At 37.6% G+C, this 19,188-nt stretch overlaps 2 protein-coding genes across 14 annotated transcripts in view; one reads left to right on the top strand and one right to left on the bottom strand.

Moving 5' to 3' along the window:
- Nucleotides 1-1,016: 1,016 nt before the first annotated feature.
- LOC110831193 (uncharacterized) overlaps nt 1,017-19,188 on the bottom strand; it is a 44,793-nt gene continuing 26,621 nt past the window's right edge. For 2 of the 8 annotated variants that reach the window (XR_002543498.2, XR_015536401.1), the window contains exons 3-4: nt 9,470-9,664; nt 8,471-8,679 (exon numbers count right to left, since the gene is read on the bottom strand). Coding sequence is in view for 2 of the 8 variants with exons in the window: in XM_087353503.1 (XP_087209629.1) it covers nt 1,184-1,246 (63 nt within the window). In the remaining 6 variants the exon portion in view is untranslated. Of the gene's footprint in view, nt 1,247-5,896; nt 8,680-9,469; nt 12,654-19,188 lie in introns of those variants that run through there. The other 6 variants (XR_015536402.1, XR_015536404.1, XR_015536403.1 and 3 more) reach the window with 6 other exon arrangements.
- Nucleotides 5,237-19,141, top strand: mei-W68 (meiotic W68). 6 transcript variants are annotated; one of them, XM_087353497.1, is made up of 9 exons: nt 5,239-5,494; nt 6,121-6,246; nt 6,912-7,055; nt 7,992-8,185; nt 8,792-8,937; nt 10,845-10,982; nt 12,522-12,701; nt 17,668-17,723; nt 18,667-19,141. In XM_087353497.1, the coding sequence occupies exons 1-9, from the start codon at nt 5,361-5,363 to the stop codon at nt 18,686-18,688; spliced, it is 1,140 nt and encodes a 379-aa protein (XP_087209623.1). In that variant the 5' UTR covers nt 5,239-5,360; the 3' UTR covers nt 18,689-19,141. The 6 variants fall into 6 exon arrangements, with proteins under 6 accessions (XP_087209622.1, XP_087209620.1, XP_021922575.1 ...); XM_087353494.1 differs by having other exon boundaries at nt 5,238-5,494; nt 17,668-19,141; XM_022066883.2 differs by lacking the exons at nt 17,668-17,723; nt 18,667-19,141 and adding an exon at nt 14,005-15,644 and having other exon boundaries at nt 5,238-5,494.

The raw sequence follows: 19,188 nt of genomic DNA, 5'->3' as shown, positions 1-19,188 counted from the left end.
CCTGCGTAAGAGAAGTCATTGCAGTGATGCACTGTTCCTTGCGCAGGCATACCGCGGTTTTAAATGCTGTCCTTCCCTTCTGGAAGCTGTCGGTCTCCGCATTCCTGCTCGGAATCTGAGAGATTTTTCTATGTTCAGTTTTAGCCCTTTGATCAAAACCAGTCCTTCTGCTAGATGCGCATCAGCTGCTAATGTCATCTGCAGGGATTTGGACATATTCGAGACGAAAATTGTCACACTTCTTCACATTCTATAATAGTATAATTTACTTAATTGATGTAAATTATTTTTACAAATATGCTAATATATTTAGTAGCAATTTTCTTGTGTATTTACGTCCTCCATATTAATGTATTTTATATTCTGCTTGTTTTACCTTTTATGTTTTCATTGTGTTCGTGAGCTCATCTCTGTGCTGTATCTGTAATTGGCCTTCAGACTGTTGATAGAGCACGCTAATAATAAAAAATGTAATTGAATAATCATAATCATTACTGTGCCCTTCCATCACTGACATTGTTGGTATTAATTTGCCTACAGACAAATAACAGAATTTTCTAATTTCAGCGTAGTCCTCAGCTACATGCGTCACTGCCGCAAAAGACACTCAGATTTATAAACATTATTGTCAAAAACATTGTCTCATTTGACAACTTTTTGATGCGAGGAAGTATTTTGATTGATTATATATACGAGTGTTTAGTTGAGTTTTATTGTCACGTGTTTTTATTGTTTTTTGTTCATTGTATTTACTTTATCTTCTTGGTCTGACTCTGTTGTTGACTCCTGCAGCTGTTAACACACAATAATAAAGAAATTAATTGAATTATTATAAATAATTTAATTATTGTTTGTGTTTGCCTGTAATAGATCTTCTATATTGACAGTGTACCCGGGATTCAATTCTAGGCAGTGTTGTGGTATGTCTCAAATAAAGTATACGGCAATTGAAATAAAGAGAACATTGTTATTATACAATCCAAAATTTATTTTTATAATAGTTTTCGTACATATTAAGAATTTCAGTGCACAGAACAATAATTTTGACATGTATTTTTACGGCGACCAAGTAGTACCACAGTACTCTGAAGACGAGGACGAAAATGGTTCTCGAACGTTGGTGTTTTCTTCCTTAAACCACCTTACACGGATGGTAGCCCAAGAAGAATTTGTTATAATAATTTTAACAGTTGTCCCTGGTTATGAAATGCGATGTCTCCGAACCAAAATCGTTAAATACGAATACCTGAAAGGAAAGAGATCAAATATTTAATTAGCCTATTCTTCAGATAAGACATTACTACATGACAAGTAAATTCGTGAGTTGTGCAAACAATATGATATTGTTTAGGTCGTGAAATCAGGAGGATTGAGATTTGTAGCATACAGCATTGTGCTAAGCTACACATGGGGAGACAAGATATGCACGCAGAATTTTTGTGAGGAAATCGCTTTGAATGCAGTCACGTGGAAGACCTAGAAAGAAACAGCAACTAAAACTGATTTTGATCGAAGATAAATAGGTTGTGGGTTTAACTGGATCAGAATCGTATACAATGACGATGTTCGGTTAAAGCCTACTGGTTCTTTAAACATGCATTTAGTCGTTCGTGCGTAGTTTGGTCCGCTTTTATATTGATACATATTTGCAAACAACTCGGCTGAGCATAGACAAGAGCATTTCTCAAAATTAAATTAAATAATCCGTAAATGTTCATGATTGATACGAAATGTAATAGTTCGTCACGATTCCTGACAGACTATCGCCTGATCGTGGAAGAAGGCTAGAGTCGACACGCTATCCGTCCACCTGCCCTGTCGCCAGTCGACCTCGCTGCGCCGCGCCACCTGTCCGCTGCCCATGACCTACCCCTCTGTGGTTAGGAACTCAGGACTCCATCACCTGTAGCAGCCCATCTGACCTTCAAGCTTATATGGACCGCAGCATCTGCTGTGCATCTCTAATCTGAATCTGTCTTACTATGTTTTTATGGGTTATGATACCGTCAACGTTTCGGAGAAACATACTGTCTCCATCTGCAGAGATAAAAGTGGCGTCACAACCCAGAAGAATATCATCGTATTTACCGTCGTGAGAACCTCAAGTCTTAAATAATCGGTAAGCTACAAAGAAAAATATAGAAAATTATTCACTCGTAGACTGACCGACTCTCTGACTCTGACTGAAATTGATGGCTGACTGTCTAGAATAGTACTTGGGTGATTGACTATGTGATTAAATTGTTGATTCCATTAACTAACTGGTGGGTTAAATGATTTTATTGCCGACTGTGTGACCAATTATATGGTTGTATGACTGTCGGAGTGTCTGGCTGCCTATTCTACTGTAAAGTAGGTGAGACATTTTAATATTATACTCACATCTACGCTTAAGTCTCCCATATGGCTTCCAGTCTTGAGGTTTTCCGGCCAGAATTCTCTAACCGCTTATCATTTTATGAATCTACTGCCAATTATTTATATCACTGATATTGTAAATTTAATTATATGAAGAAGGAAACATATTTGAATGTCGTAAACAATAAATTAACAAGGCAAAATGTGAAATTGCAAAGAAAAGGAATTTCAAAAGTACCCCATGTTCCACTCTGTAGTAGGAAGCAACTTTATTGCTGTTATACATACTTAGTCAATCCAAAATGATTAACCCATAAAAACAATTATAAACTAAAAGACAAAGCACGAACCTAATTACACATAGAACAGCTAGTTCAGTTCCTTTCATTAGTATCTCACTGGACTGCCTGAAAGGAGGCAACCCAACATACTTGAAGCGCAGATTGCTTGTATAACTTGTGGGCATTCCGGCGGGCGATTGTGCTCATGCTTCAGCAGACAACAGAAGCTAATTTCAGAACTGTGCGTTGTCCCTGCTATTTTTTCGACTTGTGCAAGTGTACTGTGACATAAATCGAGGTGCGTCAAGACGATTCGAATCATTTGAAGCATTTTAAGGAATATTTGTTTGAAAATATATGTTTACTTACGGAGAGATGAGAAAATGCTTCTCGTTTGCTTATTCGAAAACGACAGCAGATTGAATTTAACGCGTCACCTGTATCTAATTTCGAGGTTTAGAATGGATAAAACAGGAAGTTCTACCGTTATGACAGGGGTTATCAACCTATTGCCCGCCGATTATTTTTTTGCGGCCCCGGTATATTTTTTGTATTATTGTATTATCTAACTTAAATATTTAATAAAATGTATATTTAACAAAGTAACAAGTTAACTGATTTGTTAAAGCAAGAAAATTATTGAGTAATATATAAAGATTTAGCAACAGCAATTTCGTAACAGTTTTGATAAATTGCCACGAAGATTCATTACAGACCGACGGAACACGAGTCATACAAAATGTGAATGTGTACCACTTCTTAAAAGGTTAAGTACAGTAGTAGGGACAAATCTGTGTATTCAACGCCCGTTAGAATAAATGTGAAATATTTCAGAGGGGTTGGTATTAATAGCAGATAATGAAGCATATACCGCCTATGCTGTAACATTATTTCTCAGCTGCTTTGTCGGTAATGTTTTTGATTTACGTATTACATCATTTTCTTTGCCTTCTACATGCAGGCTAGTGGCGTAGGTGAAATGCACTGTTTGGTCCTGCCTACAGTACCCCTGCTTTAGGCCTTCTGCAGATCTTAAAGACGTTGCGCTTGTGTACAGAAGTATTTTTCTTGCAGGAGTCTTAGGAGAGAACTTAAAAAAATGACCTATTCGCAACCTATATTCAGGCTAATTCCATGGAAGAGAGTCCTTAAGGTCTTAATAGTACATTAGGCTTGTTGAGAAATGTCCAGCCTTGAATGGGACCCTGGTGACAGTCACTAGACTACATGTTGGACTACCAAGTTTCGATTCCTGGAAGCAGTAACAAAGTTCTCTCTTAGTTGTGGCGGCAACGAAGAAGTCTCTTGCGCTGTAACTCCGTACATCCACACGCATTCATGACGTCTAAGCTGGTGTTCCGCAAACGTTTCCTCCCACTGCAGACTCTAATTTGTCAACGGCACAGAAGAGATCATTCTGATTAAGTCTTTTGGAATCTGTCATAGCTACGAAATGCTCTGTCCCACAAACGCACATGAGGATTTTAACTGACACAAACTTCTTGTACTAGATGCTTACTTTTTTTCCTTTCTTGGTTCCTATTCATATATTTATTGCGAGTTTAATAATTTTATTCGATACGAATACAGACTCCAGTACTCATTGGTCCATCTACCAATCAACTAATGACATCTCAGAATCGTATCATAACAAGAGTTTATTAGCAATTACTGAGGAAATATGGATACGTAGTCATGTAATATATTTGTACTTCAGTGACCTCGAAGGAAGAAGTTACCTACAAGACCTAGGAGTATATAAATAATAGTAATAAAATAAGTTTTACACAATTAGACTGTGAAGGCGTGGTTTAAGATGGTGTAGGATAAGGTTAAAAGAGCTTTTATAACACGGTAATTAATAGTGGGTTCCTTAGAACCTGGGAATTTATTCACCATATGAGTAAGTAAGCTTTGCATAATGAAGTGTATGTTGCTTTAAATATAACAATAAGACCTGTGACAGGATCTGTGAAAGACTTGAAAGAGAATGTGTAGGTTTATGCTAGTTAGCAAACGATGCTATTATTACTTTTCTTTTGACAAATGCAAGAGAGTTGTTCCATCAGGCCACTCTCATCTCTATGGCTCTGTTTATCTTGTAGTGTAAGTGCACATTCACTGGTCCTCTCCTTTGCTTTGAACATTTCAGAAATCTCAATTGCATGTAGCTTCTCTAATTACAGAGGAAGTTTTCATACCAGCATAACCTTAAGCAGTTGTAAAGTAGAATATAATATATATATATATTACGTGGCATTCACACGTTTCCTACGAAGTGATGTAAGGTTTTGATTTTACACTGCCTGTGACTTTTCGCTTTGTGGAGTTGAGAAACTTTCTTCTCACGAATTTACGCTCTTTCTCTCTCTCTCTCTCTCGCTTCCTCTCCCCCCCCCCCCCCCCCCCCCCCCCCCCCGGTGGTTCAATGGTGCCTCATTGCCCTGATGATAGAGGCAGTAAACACCTTTTAAACGTCGCTAGATGTCATCATATTCGGCGCAACGTTATAATTCTAAATGCTGCTACTAGATAGCACTTTAAATCAAATACTAATCGTGCTTCCATCTTGTGAGTATAAATGAAGGAATGTCATCTCTAGATATCGATTACTGTCGACAAGACCCACCCTATTCGAGTACGAGAAGAGAGTAGTTGAATATATATGTTATCTTGGTACCGGTATTTGGGAGTACATTTAGTTTTATTTCCAAAGAAATTATGTCTCTCTGTGCTGATGAAGTGCTAGTAATTAAGTTACAAGAAGCTGTGAAGGAAATAGGAGCAGAATTACGCCTAGCATATAACTTCACATCTGAGACCCGGAAGAACACAAAGAATAAGGATGATAGGAGGTTAGAATTTGCTTTAAAATTTTTACGTACTTAGTTGTAATTTACTTAATGCATTGAAATTAGATCATACAGTTGAAGAGTCGGTACAAAACCTACGACATTTTTGTCGTTGGTGTAACATTGTTTACACTGAACGTCGTGGTTGAGTGGTTAACACTCCTGCTTCGTATTCGGGAGGTTCCAAATTTAAATATCGGCCGGTAGACCGGCTGTCCTGACTAGGGGTTTCGTGGTTCAGTTCCTTCCGGAAAGTGCCGGGATAGTACTTTATATTACGCTACGACCTCTTCATTATTCATCATTCGACTCTATGTAGTCTGGGTGTTTTAAAAAACTGTAACTAAACATAACATTGTTTACCTGCCTACCCTTCCTGTTCCAACTGGATGCATGAAGTGTGAGTTGTAGTTAATAGTATTTATTGTGCCTTATACTAATATAAATTTTCAGTAATTCTAGTGTTTATTAGCTATTTAACTTCAGTTTAGCTTTCTGATCATACGAGTTGAAACAGTAGCTACATGACCATCTTGACATCACATACATTTACAAACGTAAGAGCGATCATATGAATCTGCTGTAAAGCTCTTCTCAGAATACTAAAGCTGAGACATGAACGTTTATAGGAGCCAGTTGATGGTAGCCATAGAAGACGTGATGCTGGATATAGTGCGAAGTGTAGCTGAGGGAAAGTCTCCCGTCTTCACTCTGCGGAATCAGAGAGATTGGAAGAACGTCAAGTTTGGAGACCGGTTAGTAGAAAGTATGAATAGCGTGTTGGGTGTGGTTCATAGCAAATTTTATTCGCGACTTGCTTTTGGCAGACGTCGTATTTCACAATTCCTTGTGCTTTTCAAATGTTTTGAAATAGTCCTGTATCTGACATTTGGAGGTAAACACCGAAGTTTCACCATTTAGCTCTGTTTGGTTATTACCTAAGAAATTATAGATTCCAGTATACACTGATAATAGATAGAAATTAAAACATATTATATACTTTCATATTTTGTTGGAACTGTATCAATTTTCCGACATGTCTGTGGTAAGACTTCAGTGTCTTCTGACATCTACCGATCACTTAGAATCCAAAACTTTTGTCAATTGACGGGGGTCTCCACAGTAGACAGAGAAACCATTAATAAAAGACCCTAGAATGTTTCTTCGTCCATGCGAAGATAAATATTTTCATTATCTGGACAAAATTTTAGGTCTAATAATTACTGCGGAGAAAAATATTTTACAAAAGCTGTTATTTTGTCCACTTCCATTGTTATGTCCGGTAACAGTACCTGCCGCTCTGCTACTGAAAATCTAACAATCGTACTTCCACCGATGAGGACATTTCAACTCTTACGTAAGAAGTTGAACACCTGGTTTAGTTAAAGTTGACCAGACTTCGTCTCTGTTTCTACTCCAGGTTGAAGCTGAAGCCAGAAGGACAAGCATCAACTGTCGAGATTAAATTCAGCTCAAGACGCAGTCGCCCCAAGTTCGCACTCATTATCCATCTGCTGGGTGTAGTCCACCGCCTGCTTTTCACCCAGTCCACGTGCACTCGGAGGTTGGTATTTAGAGATTGTGCTGTTACAACAGAGTATAAAGGACCTGTAGTGTTCAAGCGATTGAAGATAATGTGCCAGTCCTGATTTGCCAAAAAAAGATTATTATTAATTCTTATTGCACATTATTTGCTTAAACAGCGGTAACAAGTTGCTGTTTGTAATGGTGACATATAGGCTTTTCTTTGCAGTACGAACTGACATTTTAATTATTACTCAAGCGAGCCTCGGCTTCAGAAGTCCTGACTATTTATTTGTATTTGTCTTTTATTTTACTAAAACATTTTGTCTATTAATTGTAATGGCCCAACTTATTAGCTGTTTGTAAAATTGTTCTTTACATGTGTAATTGTAGACTACTAATGAATATTTACGATGTGATCACATAATGCAAAGCATTCTGGGAAAAGGTGATTTGCGAACTACTGAAAATTTAAGTAACGTATGCCTATCACCTATGTTGATTTTGTTATTGTTTTCCGTTGCTTCTCAGCCGAACTACTCTTTGGTGTACTGGAGAAAATAATTGACGAAGACTGTTCTTTCATGCAATTAATTATTTAGCAGATTATTTTTGTATTTTCAAAGTATTGTGGGTTTCCTGTGTTATAGTTTTAATGTTTCTCCTTTCAGTTAACAAAATTTCCTGAATTGTAGTAGGCCTGATTGTTAGAATTAAATATTATTCAGTTACTTAAGACTTATCGCTTTGTCTCTATTATAAACAATTCTAAGAAGATAAAGGACTGTGTCCCATTTCTGCACATATTCCGAATTTTCAGGGAAAATAGTGTTGGAGAAAAAATTGACAAGGGGCCACTGTTATTAATGACAGAATAATAGACAAACCGACAGACACAACAAAATTATTGCTTTTGCTTTGTTATGAAACGCAACACAGCAGTATAACATAACCTGCATGACGCACTGTGCTGCAGACAGCTGTACTACCAGAATGTGGCTCTAGTACGCAGCCAGGGTCTTCTGGACGCTGCGGTTCGCGACATATGCAGCCTTCTGAACGCCCCGGCCTGGGAGCTAGGAGTCATCGCCACTTCCAAGGGCCTAGTTGCTGGTCCTGTGTCCCTGATCATGGAAACGGGTGATGTCATCGATTGTATGGCACCAGGAGGTGAGTTATATTGGATTTGGAAACAGAGTTCTTTTTGATGAAGTGAGAAAGTGAGATTCTCTATCAGGTGTGCTGCTGTTACTTTTCTGAAGGTCAGTAGTCGGTTATATGCAAATGGACCCTCACTCTGATTGTGGAGGTGGCAAGCACATCTGAATTGTCTTGTGAACTTCCACCAGTGCAACACCCACAAGACAACCATCTTAATGTTCGCTACTTTGAGAACATCAGATCTCACTTATGCCATTTATTCCACCCAGAAAGTATCTTTTTTGCAGATGAAACTAGAGAATTATATTTTTATTTAATTCATCCCAAATAAATGACCAAATTGAGAAATTAATGAATTGAAATTTTGTAGTTGTTGCTGATGAGCCAAGACTGCACAGTAAATATAGTTTTTCAAATGATTTTCTTCTGGGTTGTAGTGTCGTGTAGTCTGGTACAAGTTTACCAAATCCATTCTGCCTCCATCATCAGGGCCCCAAGGACATCTGAAACATTGATAAACTTTATCAGATTACATGGCACTATAAGCCAGAAGGAGGTCATCTTTGTACTCATTGCTGTCAGATCTTTAAATCCTACAGTCTTCTGATGTTCCAGGGGTGCTTATTCCTCAAGATATAAACAACGTGGTTCGACTGGAGTCTGATGCCCAGTTTGTACTACTTGTAGAGAAAGATGCTACTTTCCAGAAGTTGCTGGATGAGGGTGTTCTGGAGAGACTGGGACCCTGTATTCTGGTCACAGTTAGTAACAGTGGTTGAGCATATTAATTCATTCTGGGCTTGAATTTTTTAATGTAGCAAAGTCTTCTTGTGGTCTTATGTTTTCATGAAAAAATATCAGTAATTCTTTAACAAAAGTTAAATTTTTAAGAATGTATCAACATAAAATGTTTCTAGGCCCTGCTTTGAACCTCTTGAAGCACGTTTACACTGCTGTTATATTATTGACCAAGACAGGGATTTGAAAAATATCACAATATAGACATTTCCAATAGATAAACTAACAATTTTTTTATTATTCTAAATGTTGATATCAGTTCATGAAAATGCTGTGTGTTCATTTATGAAGTTGAATGCAGCTTCTACTCCTGGATGGAGCTGAATGACTTATGAAGATTATAGAATTTGACCAATACAAGTCAAGTATCACAATTAAATGAACTTACTGATATGATATAGCAGTTCCTGCTAGGAGCTGGAAAGTGGTAGATACATTCAACTTTATCAATGAATTCACTGAGTAAATACTTTTTCCACCATTATATTTACTTACCCATCTAAGAGTTGCCTGAAACATGTAACTTGGCATCAGATAGAATGGTTCTGGTAGGATGAAAGGCTAATATGCCACGCCCTGTGTGCACGTTTTGCTTAGTACTGCCATCCAAAAGAACCTTTGTCCATTGTATGTTACATCCTTTGATGATGTTAAATGCAGCTGTATCTTCCCGGCTCTCAGCAAGAACTGCTGTAATAAAAGGCAAGTTGATGTTACTGTTTTTATGGAATAATATTTGACTGATATTGGAAAGACAATGCAGTGCTTGATAATGAGTCATCAGTTCCAGTTGGGAGCCAGGAAGTGACAGCTGCATTAACTGTGTGAATGAATGCATTTTACGTATGGAACGAGGAATACACACCTGTAACATTTCAATGAACTGCACTGCACAGAATGGTTTTGATCAGACTTGCTAAACCATTCCATAATGAGCCCAGCCAAAATTACTGCTCCTACGGAGTGCCAGTGCCAAATAAACTAATGTAGAAAATAATAAAATAATTCTTTGGTTTACCCTGAATATTCAAGTTTCCTAATACTAAAGCCCACCTTTGGACAGAATCCTGAGCCAATTTGATTTCACTCCCATCCTCAAAACCTGTCCAACAAACTCTAAGGAGAGGAGTCATTATTGAGAAGCCAATAGTATGCTCAAATAGTCAAGAAATTCCTTATATTTTATTGAACCCAAAGGTTCATTACCATGTTCCCAAGAGTGTACCACTGGTCCCTATCCTCAGCTAGATAAATCCAGTCCATACTCCCAAACCCAGTTTTCCCAATATCCATTTTAATATAATCCTCCCCCCTAGATCATCAGAATAATCATCACATGCCACACCCATCTTATCCTTCTTGATTTAATCATCCTAATAATATTTAATAAAAAGTGCAAATTACATGCAGTTTTCTCAATCCTCCTATTGCTCTATCGCTCTTTGGTCCAAATATTCTCAGAAGCACTCTGTTGCGACAAACCCTCATTCTGTGTTCTCTTAATGTGAGAGACCAGGTTTATGTATCAGAAATACAAATGATTCTGAACTGTGAGATAGAAGACATTCCATTAATTTGGTCTGCTCTTAATTTTGTTGTGAATGCAGTTGTAATTTCTTAACATCATTCCCAAAAAATCTGTGCCCAAACATCCATCTAAATATTCTCCCATCTCCATCTGTCTTGCGAGTGGATGTTTTACAAGATGTTTCCAGCCAAAATTCTGTATGGATTTTATATCTTTCCCATCTTAGCCATCATAGCCTTCTAGGTTTCACTGAACTTGCATCATGTAACGTCTGTATGTTGCCCATATCTGTTTAAAATCTTGCTTCCATGCCGCTTGACAGAAGTATGTTATCCCTTTTAGGGAAAGGGTTTCCCCGATGTGGCCACTCGGCTGTTGGTTCAGCTATTATGGAAGTTCCTGAGTGTGCCTGTGTTAGCTCTGGTGGATGCTGATCCTCATGGCATCGAGATCATGTGCATCTACCGCTTCGGATCACTGGTCAGTTTCTTTATGCTCATACAATGTTGTCAAAAGTAATTCCCTTATACAGTCCTACTGTAGCATGGGAAATGGTTTGAAAGAAAGCAGTCATGGTATATTAATCAGACTGGTATTTTCTTGTAGAGCCAGAGAAATCCTCAGAGAACCTTAATTTTAAGATACTGAATTGCATGAGGCACATCTGTACTGGAGATATATTGATCACACTGTTTCATAGTTCTGTTAGCACGTGTATTTTTACAGAAGATGGCTGTCTTCTTGGTTGTTGCGCCATGTAGTCTGGTAGAAGTTTACTGACATTTTAGAGGTCCTTGCTGCTGCCATCTTTGGGATGCCCTGATGATGGAGGCAGCAAGGACCTCTAAAACATTGATAAACATCTATCAGACTATACAGCGCTACAACCTAGAAGATTGCATCTTTATTCTCACCGCCATGAAAACCTCAAATCGTACTTGTATTTTTACACTTGTTGCTTGCATAATCCTCCATCCTTTCATAAAGAGAAAATTTGTGCAAAATTAGGCCATATTTTGTAGTAAATAAAATAATTTCCAGTTCAAGTGGAAATGAATAACTAACACCATAGTGGAAGTTGATTCTTGAAAAGATTTTAGTTTTTCAAGCATTAGCAAAATTCCCTGCTCATGTTGGATATAGTTTCCATTACCATATTTAGAAAAGACTTGAGGTTCTCACAGCGGTGAGTATGAAGATATCCGTCTTCTGGGTTATTGCGCTGTGTAATCTGGTCGATGTTAACCAACTTTTCAGAGGTCATTGCCTCCGTCATCAGGGCGATGGTTAACATCGACCAGACTACACAGCGCAATAACCCAGAAGACGGATATCTTCATATTTAGAAAAGCCTGCCATTGCACTTGCTGAACTCAGTTCTCACCTGTATGACCTATTTTTAAGATGCATTTAAATATCTATTTCATCTTTTCCTGTACCTCGTGGTTTTCTCGTGTGAGACTTCCTGACCAAAATTTTGTAGATAGTTCACATTAAGGGACAAAGTACAACTAAATTATTGGTATGATTGAGGGGAAGGTTTATGGGTGGGCTTCTATAATAATAAACTTCCATGTATTTTTAACTTCAACTAGTCTAGCAGCTGTATAAAGTGAAGCTTTCGCGGCAACTGAAATTGATGAAAGACTCTCGGGTTACAAGCCGCTTCAGGTGGCTGAATGGTGTAGAAACCATATCTTCTGCGAACGTTCTGAGAACAATCTCTGCTCCCATCCTCAGGGCTGCTGTGTAACAAATCTGGTCCTTTGGACCAGGGCAGAAGATATGGTTTATTTACCATTCAGCCACCTAACTTGGATTGTAACCTGAGAGTCTTTCATAGTCTATCAGCATTTGGCAGGAGGCTTGATAGGCCGTAAAGTAATTACAGGCATTGCATCCTTGCAAGGGTATTTTTAGATAATGTGGAAAATCTATGATAAACTGCAAAGGAGGGAGGGGTCTTCCTGCATGTGGGATTTTTACAAGTTGGAAAGCACTTTCTGTTCTTTCTTCCAGAACATGAGTCACCAGTCTGATGATTTAGCAGTGCCCATGGTTCGGTGGCTTGGTGTACACCCTACTGACATCTCGTGGCTGGGAATTAAAGCTCAGCCCCTCACTGCCGTAGACATCAGCAAACTGCGCAACCTGGCGACAAGACCATATGTTACCAGCCACACAGCACTTCAGGATCAGGTACAGTTTATTTTTAAATTTATCATTTATGCATGACAGGATAATCATTGATTTTTTTTTGGGTGATTCCTTATGTAGAGAGCAACTATGGACCCTTGGATGTTGAAGCACAGTTTTAAAATGGTGATGTTCCTACTTCCATAATCTGGTTTTTGTGCCATATTGCAAAGTTTTTCAACAGTAATAATGCGTACACATTTCTGTTCAGGTATAAGCCTGTATTTCAATTGTTGTGTATGTGTGAAACTTGGTCTCTCTGTTTAAAACACTGAGATGAAGGGTTTTGACAACAAAATGAAGAACCTAATATTTATACTTGAGGAAGAACACAATTGTAAAAGTGCTCATTGGATTACACTGATATTCCAAATGAATTCTTCATGCTGCATCACAAGGCCATTGTTGTACTAATGTGACCCAAAGCCATTCTGGACTGAAGGCGTGGTCCAAAAATGCACCTAGGTCATTTTTGGACTAAAATTGTAACCAGGATGGTTTAAGCATAGGGTACACAGACCTGGTGGCCAAGGCAAGGGGTAGGTGGCCTGTGGGATAAAGCCCCTCCGGCAAAAGTTTCTCGGGCCAGGCCCACAGCTTAGCAATCATCCTCAAGAAGAGCTTGGGTGGTAAAGCACCAGGGGGTTAATCATTCTTGGTTTGGAGTAAACATTACTGGTTCAAGGTGCTTAGTCCCTTAAAGTGGCCTAAGCAGTGGGCAGCAGAACATGTTTTGCCAGTCCAGATCACCCTGGGCTACATGATCTAGTCTGAGATGTTAGAGGTTAAGGAATGTCAAATATGACAAAGGTACAGCCGAGGAATAACAATAATGATAGGATTGGCTATGACGGTGGAAATAATAACAACAGCAGTCGTTTCTCACTGTTGCAAAAACATTGACGCTTCATTATCCAGGTTGACTGTATCCTAGGAAAAATGCAACTGACTAACAGACAGACTTAACTTGTTCTTTACTTGTGTTAGAGCAAAAAATTCTTATAACATAGCAGGGCATCTGAAAATATTATATAATGAGGATATTCACAGTTCTTAAAAGAGTTAATGGGCACAATACCTTGGATACCTTCATTTTGGTTTTTAAACTGAACATGTGACAAGAGTTTAAAATAGAATCTTGTATATGAGGTTCTAAAATTATTATGCATGAATCAAATAGTGGTTTAAATATTAGGAGAGGATTCAGGTTGATTCAGTTTCAATTTTGTTTTAGAAGTCACATGTTAAGTAGAGAATGTGGGTCTCCCTGCTGTGGAATAATCGTGGTAACATTACAAAATCCTAGGTGAGGGCTTTGCTGTGTGGCAAGAAGAAGGCCGAAATAGAAGGCGTGGCCAGTTTCTCCTCTTCTTATCTCACTGATGCTTACATCCCTAACAAGATTTGTTGCAAAGAATTATTGTGATCTCAAGAAATGAAAGAATATTTTACAGTTAAGAAAAATGTTATATTTAGACGTGCTCAAGTTTATGGTCATAACCCTATTACCCACCTGAAACATCTTGCACTATGTTTTAGAGCTGCATAATAAGTTGTTGAATATCTTTTAAGTGAGTTGTTCCATGATGTAGAACAGTGGTAGGAACCCCAGGGTCACGCGTTGTACTTTCGAATGGGGCCCACAAGGTCACGAACAAAAAGATGACTATTGTGACATTTGCCTTCATATTTAGAAGTCGGAAAAATAAAACCAGACATCTCACTGTTGTTCTTTCAGCCATAAATTTATCAAAAGATTTTAGAAAGAATGCCTTCTTTCCTTCACATATTTATATTTGAAGATTTTCCCTGCGTGGAAGGTGTCATATATAACCTCAAATGTTAGTCTTCATGCATTTAATTTCTGATGAACAAAACAAAATTATTTAAAAATTTTCAGATACATTTATAATCTATCTCTATGCTAAATTCCCATTCCTATCTTGCATGGATACTGCCACGAAATCAAAACATAATTTTCTCCTGCCTTTCATATGCCCTTTCATAAAGCTCCATAAAATTATCTCAATAAAATCTGCATTTTATAAACATCTTTGGAACATAAACATTTCGAGAGTTCATTAATTGGTACTAATGTCGCACATAACTCCTAAGTTCATATGCAGGGCATTATGTTGCTCTTTTATGACAGGGAATTAAAACAAAATATTTGGTACACTTTCACGAACATTATGTCTAAACTAACGTTCGTGAAAATTCGTCAGTTGATTCAGAAGTTGTACACCATGGACATGATGTTATAAGCATAAATTACCTAAGAAAGGAAAATTGGATAAACATGTATGATTTAAGAACATTAATTATCTCATTGTTTTGATTGTATTAATACTTTTCAAATTTGTTTATTAAAAATATGACATTAAATAAACTGTACATTTTGTTCTTGTAATTTTGCAGCTCCCACAGGGGTTCAACCTTTTTAAATGTGCCCTATTACAAAAAGAAAATGTCACAACTCTAAAGGCAGTTTTCTAGTTGTGCAAATTAAAGATATCTATATCTGCACAATATATTAATGAATGTAGAGTATGAATTACAAATTTTAAGTGACTTCTAAAACATGATTCAACATGTCCTGTATCTATATGACTCAAGAATAACACTTAATAAATTATTTAAACAATTTAGGTACTAAGAACAAAATCAAAATTAATAGTCAAATTTTTAAAATAAAACATCAGTTCGAGTAATAGCTGCTGGAGAGTAGACTTGTACAAGAGATTTATTAGTAATATGTAGCAATATGTACAACAGGTTGCTTCTTAAGGTTGTGGCAGTGGCAGTACTGTCGTCAAGACTAAACTTGTTACAGATCAGAGTGTGTTTTGTGATGCTCTTGCTGCTATATATATTGGTCAGCAAGGGCGTAGCCTGCCAGGGACAATATATGTTCTCCGTATATATGTATATATATGTGTGTGTGTGTGTGTGTGTGTGTATATATATATATATATATATATATATATAAAGCTTCTAGAACATTCCATGGTTTCTTATGAAAGGTACCCTCTGGCACTGGCCTTATTCTCGGACTCTGGTTGATGTTTTATTAATTATTTTTAAATAGTACATTTGTGGGACGACAGTGTCACAATGTCTCCGTTTTCTTCAAAACAACTTAATTATCAAAAGAGAATAACATCGGTGAAAGTCCGAGTTACAAAGTTGGGCAAGAGTGAATATAATAAAGTTTCTTACATTAAAGTACCAGAGCTAAAATTCATTACAATTTGTAACTAATACCCATATTACATGACTTAACATACATATGCAACAATTATAATATGCAACTAGCAATTATAACAATATCCTATTACCTCATACTCATATACAACAAAATGAACAATTATGTTAAAGAACATTACTGGGTAGGCCAAACATGTGAACCTGTCTGTAACAATTAGCAGCAGTTTCAGTAAACTGTCATGAATTTTCAACACATTGTACTCATTTACAACTAGGCAGCCCAGGAGTCGATATGAAAAGGTGAATGTGGCCCAGGTCTTGAAAAGGTCGAGAAGCCCTGGCACACGCAATCTTGGTCTGAAATATCAGGGGAAGAACCCACTTGGAAGATCTGGGTGTTAAACAGAGGATTGCTTTGGTTCAAATGGCGTTAAACAATATGAAGGTGGGAACTGATTGAAATTACTTGCGATGGTGTCCAATTCTGGTAAGGCGCCTTAATTTTCCAGAAGAGATAGGATACTGCATCATAAAATCAGTTAACTGTTTTGGTTACAGTGCGAGAAAGGACGACAGGTTGATGAAACAGAACGAACTGGACATGATGTCCACCACGTATTGTCCAGAACCACGATACTTTCCACGGAAATTATTGTGGCTCCTGACAGAGAATAGACGCAGAAACCTATCGATTACAGGGTAGGCACACTAACCATACTGCTGTACCAAAAGAAATTTCAAGTCATACACAAAATAAAATTCTGCAAACGGACAGAAAGACATGACCACCACTTTTTACGTTAATTTCATGCACATCGAGCAAAGAAAGCGTAATAAGTGGGAATCGTTTCCTTCCAGATACACACTCTATTCAGTGTTTCCATATATATTATGTCCCACTTGTGTAAACTGCTATGACGGCGTGCCAGCGAACTACCAGGAAATGAACTAGTCACACAATTTAGCCGTCACATGCTGGTAGGTGGTTTCCAAGTAACTGACTTCAATGATTACAATTTTAACAATTTGGAAACTACCTCTCTGAAACTGACTCACAAGAATCGTACAAGTCTTCCTTTTTTCTGCTGCAAATACAAACACGGGTAATTATTACATTAATGACATATTTGAACAGAGACTTCATACCACTTCCAGAAATGTTGGGCCGTAATCGCAATTAAAAACAGTTTATGCTTTTAAAGTCATACCACTTCCAGAAATATTGGGCCGTAATCACAATTAAAAACAGTTTTTGCTTTTAAAGTAATTTTAGTAGCACTTATTTGGAAAACTGTATACCAACAAGCAACAAACCCATATAACACCAATGGTTAAAGAATGAGAAGCCCTGATGAGGGAGGCAGCATGGGCCACTGAAACGTCGGTAAATTTCTACCAGACTACATGGCGCAGCTACCCAGAAGACAGCCATCTTCAAACTCACCACCGTGAAAACCTCAAATCCTACAAAGTGCATAACTGCTAGGTATTTCAAGTGGCTGACAATTGCGAAACATTGAGAGAAGAACGATAATATGACCGAACAGGTGACCAGATAAATGCGCACATGAAGAAAGCCCACACAAAAATTCCGCACAGAAAAAAACTTAATATTAAGACATTTTTTATGTAGTTCATGGATGTAAAAATTTACAACATTTATCATGTAACAGTGTTTGGTTGAACTGATTACCAGCATTGTACTAGAACTGTGAGTATTAAGTTTGCATACCATAGATTAGAATCACAACTCTTGTTGCAGGGCTCAGGAGGGGCTGTGGGTTTTGCAGGGCACAGCATTAGGGAGCTCATAAGAAGGTATGTTCATTCATCTATAATGAGTTGTCACACACTTGTGATTTTAATGATTAATGCAAAATTAAATCTTCAGGGACGACACAAAATTTTATTTCTGCTTGGCATTCTGATGCATTGTGTTTTTGGAATACCAGGTCTTATGGTATCCTTCGTGCTTATGTTTGTAAAATTTATCTTTAGAAATGTTTTACAAAGCAGTATGTCACCTATGTGCATGTGCACAATAATTCTAGTTAAAAATAATGGACTACCACTTTACATGGAAGTGTATTTATATTTTTCAAACTACTTTATAAATAGCTGATGTAGGTCAGTCAGTATAGTGACTGGCTAAAGACTGGCCTCTGCCTACAGACCAGTTCAGGGGCCCACCCACCCTACTATCCAATGGGTCTGGGGTCCTTTCCTGGGGTAAAGCGCAGCCAGGGCATGTTCCTGACCACTCACCCCATCTCGTGCTGAGGTCAAGAATGAGTAGGAGCTATACCCTCAAGCGACTACATGGCTTATAGTGGGACAGCTTTACTTTTATTTGTGTTACTGTATAATTCATTATTCATTATGTGACAGCAACCTTTTAAGATGTGAAATCTTTATTCAGACAAATGAGATGAAATGAAACATGTATGATATATGAAGTTATCTTTATTAATCTTTAGCCATTTACATGTCCCATTCTTCTCTTGTGTATGGTGTGGTGGGACTGTGATTACAGTTTGGAGCTATCTTGTTTGCCAGACAAGATTGGTGGTAGGAGAACTCTTACCTCATGTGGGATAACCATGAATCACCATTAACTGGGCACTGTTCGATTATTACAATTTTATATTATTGCTTGTCACACTGGATTAATAGTTTGTTATAAATACTTTCAGTCACCAACTATCAGACTACTCCCAATCATGCACCCAGGAAGTGTAGCTATGCTATGTTTGTGTTACAGGTGTGTTAAAAACAATTCATAACATCATAAAGGCGATTAACGATTGTGTGGGAGTAGGACGAAATACTTATACGTCCTATCAGGTTATAATGGTAGGTATATAACAGATATAAAAGCAATACCAGTAAACAAAGATTTGGACATTTAGAATTGTAACTAACCTCACCTGAACAGCGTTAAGTGAAGAGAACAGATTATGACGCTTGCTTTAACATCCTTTCTACTCCCTCATGATTCTCTTAGTTACCAGATATTCTCAGCACTTTGTCATAATTATTTATTTGTAGTTCACAGTATATTATTAGAAAATAAGTAGCTTTGGAAATATTACCAGTTTTGAAAACTAAGTTGATCACCTGATCTAGTATTGTAAAGGTAATTAGCCTCTGTGCCTAATCTCATGCCATGAAGTACTGGTGCGTGATGAAGTCTGTAGTTACAAGTTTGAAAATTAAGAAATAAATACTGGAGGAATGTTGGCATTTGTCTTCTTCCCTTTCAGAACTTTGTCTAACAACTGTC

Source organism: Zootermopsis nevadensis, unplaced genomic scaffold (genome assembly GCF_977971745.1).
Source record: "Zootermopsis nevadensis isolate Lab colony 2312 unplaced genomic scaffold, Znev_1.0 Znev_ptg000022l, whole genome shotgun sequence".
Lineage (NCBI taxonomy): Eukaryota > Metazoa > Arthropoda > Insecta > Blattodea > Termopsidae > Zootermopsis > Zootermopsis nevadensis.
This window is presented reverse-complemented; position numbering and strand designations above follow the sequence as displayed.

Bases quoted from the DNA above. Each gene is read 5' to 3' on its own strand.
- mei-W68 (XM_087353494.1), top strand. From the start codon at position 5,361: ATGTCTCTCTGTGCTGATGAAGTGCTAGTAATTAAGTTACAAGAAGCT. The intron at 7,056-7,991 runs GTTGGTATTTAG...ACTGTGCTGCAG, and splicing joins CAGTCCACGTGCACTCGGAG to ACAGCTGTACTACCAGAATG. The intron at 12,702-17,667 runs GTACAGTTTATT...CTCTTGTTGCAG, and splicing joins ACACAGCACTTCAGGATCAG to GGCTCAGGAGGGGCTGTGGG.